The 5,000-nt window shown below is 39.9% G+C and overlaps 1 protein-coding gene across 2 annotated transcripts in view; it reads left to right on the plus strand.

The window, feature by feature from the left end:
* The window catches only part of SPIRE2 (spire type actin nucleation factor 2), a 1,014,080-nt gene that overhangs the window by 597,966 nt on the left and 411,114 nt on the right, over positions 1 to 5,000 (plus strand). For both annotated transcript variants that reach the window (XM_044081853.1, XM_044081854.1), the window contains exon 4: positions 1,107 to 1,187. In XM_044081853.1, the coding sequence (XP_043937788.1) occupies positions 1,107 to 1,187 (81 nt within the window). The remainder of the gene's footprint in view (positions 1 to 1,106; positions 1,188 to 5,000) is intronic.

Genomic DNA, 5,000 nt, shown 5'->3' on the forward strand with positions numbered 1-5,000 from the left:
CACACACACACACACACAAACACGTGTGTGTTTCTATATGTATATATACATAAATATTTATATTTTATATATATCCACACACACACTGTAAACACTGCTACATTCTTCTTAGATGATAGTATGTGTAAGCAACTGCTCTAAGCTCATGGTAGTACCTGGAGATTAACATATTGATCTCCTTTGAGAGGAAACATATCTCTAAAGGAAATCTTGAGAGGAACATTTAAGACAGCTATTGAATATTTGTCTAAGAATAGGATTATTCTCTCTGTCAGATAATGGCAAAGCAGTTAAGGAAGTACATGCAGGCTGAATTCTTATTACTCCTGTATTAACATACATTCATTTCATTATTACATGATAGAAGTGCTGTTGCAAAGTACCAAAACTATGCATTATGTGAGAATCCTACATAGAAAACTGCAGATTACTGCACTCGGTGCTGTGTATTGGTCCTGGCTTACTTAACCACACATTGCTAAGCCGGTAAATAAGCAGTAGTAAAAAGAAATATGAACTATAGCATTCCCAAAGCTGAGTAGCTGATATTATTCCTTACTTGCATGCATTCATAGCATCAGATAGTATGGTTAGTCACAACAGATTCTAAATTCAGCATATAGGGGAGTCTTAGCAAATATTTTCAGAGGCACAACATTTGGTTAGCAGGAAACGACTGATAAAACAGCAAGAATGGTTAAAGATCAAAGTTATTTTTTTTCTTTTTAAACATGTTATTATACTTGATTTGTGCATACTGATTGAGTGGTATATAATTTATTGTAATTAGCTTTATTGCCATAACAAAACATTCTATTACAAAAGTGGGGCATAAGGGCTGAAGTTGTGTTTGCAAGGCCATGTTGCTTTGTACTAGGAAACTGGTTCACACTTGAATTGTTAGGAGTAGACAATAGAAAGCATTATCTGTCTCAAACTAGCAACATGTTCAAGTTGTAAATCAAATCTGCCAAAAGTCTATTGTAAGACTCAGCATATCACAAAGTTGTTCTCTCCTGTATATGCAAATATGTATTTAAATGCTCAGGTCTTCAGCCTTCTTGATACCAGCTGATATAATATATGGTACAATATTATTGTTACAGATGCTGAAGAAGATGGGAGAACATGACGAGTCACTGGAAACATCAGCAATGGAACTGGACGATTTGAGACACACTGATTGGGTAAGATATCAACTAGTAATAATATGGGGCTTAAAAGATCAGTAAAGTAATTCTACTGACAGTTTTCAGATTGCTTGAAAAAGTGAACAGTTAACAGCAGCTGAGAATCACAGTTTAAAGAACATTCCACTAATTTATTATTTATTTATTTGACATTTATTAACTGCCCGCGGTAGTGGTGCTGCGGTAGCATTGTCCCCTCACAGCATGATGTTGTCCCGTTCGATTCTCAGCTAGAGCGTCTTCTGTGTGGAGGCATACGTGAATGGGCGTGCCTTCGTTGAAGGTTGTACGTCAGGGCGGGTAACTCGGCACGTAAAAATCCACTACCAAAACATTAGCGGACCAGAGTTCCGCTGTGGCGACCCCTAACTGGGATAAGCTGAAAGACACAACAACATTTGACATTTATTAACTGGGTTAGTCCAGCTGAGCCTAAGACCCATTTTCAGTAATTATTCCTTGAATAGTATTATGACAAGGTAGCACACTCAGAATTCACAAATGAAGGATCTGTGCTACAACTTCACTGTGTTACTGTTAAGCTGTTTCATTTATCATTGTCATTTTTACACAATGAGACACATTCCAAGATATGAAACACAGTCTCGTATTTAGTTGGGTGTATGCAGTTCGAATCCTTTCCTCCTGCCTTTTTATGTTGAATACTAGCACATCACTTCATCAATACACAGCTTACTACCGAATTGTGAGGTATTAAAAAAATTGCAGTACACCTGTGTTTCCAACCTTTGGGTATGCAAGTGGTTCTAACTAGTATGCAGGAAGACCACCGACATTATTTCCATATTAACATCTAAAAGCGCTCTGTGGGGAGATCTGAGTGATCCACTGCCAGACAAGGGTGTTAATCTTTCTTCTGTGGGTACTGCATTAATCAGTGTGGTTTAACCTTTATGGCAAGTCAGTTTGGAAAGTGTTTGGCCCCAAAATGGCTTCATTTAAACACAGAGGCTAAACAGTTTCACCACATCAAAAGGTCTGAGCTTTTGGTGTCTTTCCTATCAGGATGCATAATTAAGGACAGCAGTTAAAAGGGAACCAGGAATGTTTCTGCCCTCACCCTCACTGACATCAGATTTCTAGTCATGTCAGATATAGTTGTGCTGCTAAGTTCTGATAATAACCAGTGGTTAAACATATGTATCAGGTTAGAAACACTTATGACGGTTTCTTGGGACTGAATATCACTAATGCATATGATGCGGGAAGAATGTCCAGCACCAGACAAAACCAGTGCTGAAACAGGGACAGCATATGCGTTCTGCATAGAAGGCACCCAGCCAAGAGCAGAACTGTACAAGTAAACTGTGTGAGACAGCAGCAGTAACCACAAAACTGTACAAGTAAACTGTGTGAGACAGCAGCAGTAACCACAAAACTGTACAAGTAAACTGTGTGAGACAGCAACAGTAACCACAAAACTGTACAACTAAACTGTGTGAGACAGCAGCAGTAACCACAAAACTGTACAACTAAACTGTGTGAGACAGCAGCAGTAACCACAAAACTGTACAAGTAAACTGTGTGAGACAGCAGCAGTGACCACAAAACTGTACAATTAAACTGTGTGAGACAGCAGCAGTAACCACAAAACTGTACAAGTAAACTGTGTGAGACAGCAGCAGTAACCACAAAACTGTACAACTAAACTGTGTGAGACAGCAGCAGTAACCACAAAACTGTACAAGTAAACTGTGTGAGACAGCAGCAGTAACCACAAAACTGTACAAGTAAACTGTGTGAGACAGCAACAGTAACCACAAAACTGTACAAGTAAACTGTGTGAGACAGCAGCAGTAACCACAAAACTGTACAAGTAAACTGTGTGAGACAGCAGCAGTAACCACAAAACTGTACAAGTAAACTGTGTGAGACGGCAACAGTAACCACAAAACTGTACAACTAAACTGTGTGAGACAGCAGCAGTAACCACAAAACTGTACAACTAAACTGTGTGAGACAGCAGCAGTAACCACAAAACTGTACAAGTAAACTGTGTGAGACAGCAGCAGTAACCACAAAACTGTACAATTAAACTGTGTGAGACAGCAGCAGTAACCACAAAACTGTACAAGTAAACTGTGTGAGACAGCAGCAGTGACCACAAAACTGTACAATTAAACTGTGTGAGACAGCAGCAGTAACCACAAAACTGTACAAGTAAACTGTGTGAGACAGCAGCAGTAACCACAAAACTGTACAAGTAAACTGTGTGAGACAGCAACAGTAACCACAAAACTGTACAACTAAACTGTGTGAGACAGCAGCAGTAACCACAAAACTGTACAACTAAACTGTGTGAGACAGCAGCAGTAACCACAAAACTGTACAAGTAAACTGTGTGAGACAGCAGCAGTGACCACAAAACTGTACAATTAAACTGTGTGAGACAGCAGCAGTAACCACAAAACTGTACAAGTAAACTGTGTGAGACAGCAGCAGTAACCACAAAACTGTACAACTAAACTGTGTGAGACAGCAGCAGTAACCACAAAACTGTACAAGTAAACTGTGTGAGACAGCAGCAGTAACCACAAAACTGTACAAGTAAACTGTGTGAGACAGCAACAGTAACCACAAAACTGTACAAGTAAACTGTGTGAGACAGCAGCAGTAACCACAAAACTGTACAAGTAAACTGTGTGAGACAGCAGCAGTAACCACAAAACTGTACAAGTAAACTGTGTGAGACGGCAACAGTAACCACAAAACTGTACAACTAAACTGTGTGAGACAGCAGCAGTAACCACAAAACTGTACAACTAAACTGTGTGAGACAGCAGCAGTAACCACAAAACTGTACAAGTAAACTGTGTGAGACAGCAGCAGTAACCACAAAACTGTACAATTAAACTGTGTGAGACAGCAGCAGTAACCACAAAACTGTACAAGTAAACTGTGTGAGACAGCAGCAGTGACCACAAAACTGTACAATTAAACTGTGTGAGACAGCAGCAGTAACCACAAAACTGTACAAGTAAACTGTGTGAGACAGCAGCAGTAACCACAAAACTGTACAACTAAACTGTGTGAGACAGCAGCAGTAACCACAAAACTGTACAAGTAAACTGTGTGAGACAGCAGCAGTAACCACAAAACTGTACAAGTAAACTGTGTGAGACAGCAACAGTAACCACAAAACTGTACAAGTAAACTGTGTGAGACAGCAGCAGTAACCACAAAACTGTACAAGTAAACTGTGTGAGACAGCAGCAGTAACCACAAAACTGTACAAGTAAACTGTGTGAGACAGCAACAGTAACCACAAAACTGTACAACTAAACTGTGTGAGACAGCAGCAGTAACCACAAAACTGTACAACTAAACTGTGTGAGACAGCAGCAGTAACCACAAAACTGTACAAGTAAACTGTGTGAGACAGCAGCAGTAACCACAAAACTGTACAATTAAACTGTGTGAGACAGCAGCAGTAACCACAAAACTGTACAAGTAAACTGTGTGAGACAGCAGCAGTAACCACAAAACTGTACAAGTAAACTGTGTGAGACAGCAGCAGTAACCGCAAAACTGTACAAGTAAACTGTGTGAGACAGCAGCAGTAACCGCAAAACTGTACAAGTAAACTGTGTGAGACAGCAGCAGTAACCACAAAACTGTACAAGTAAACTGTGTGAGACAGCAGCAGTAACCACAAAACTGTACAAGTAAACTGTGTGAGACAGCAGCAGTAACCACAAAACTGTACACGTAAACTGTGTGAGACAGCAGCAGTAACCACAAAACTGTACAACTAAACTGTTGTGAGACAGCAGCAGTAACCACAAAACT

Source organism: Protopterus annectens, chromosome 8.part1, assembly GCF_019279795.1.
Source record: "Protopterus annectens isolate FY-2018-M chromosome 8.part1, PAN1.0, whole genome shotgun sequence".
NCBI lineage: Eukaryota > Metazoa > Chordata > Ceratodontiformes > Protopteridae > Protopterus > Protopterus annectens.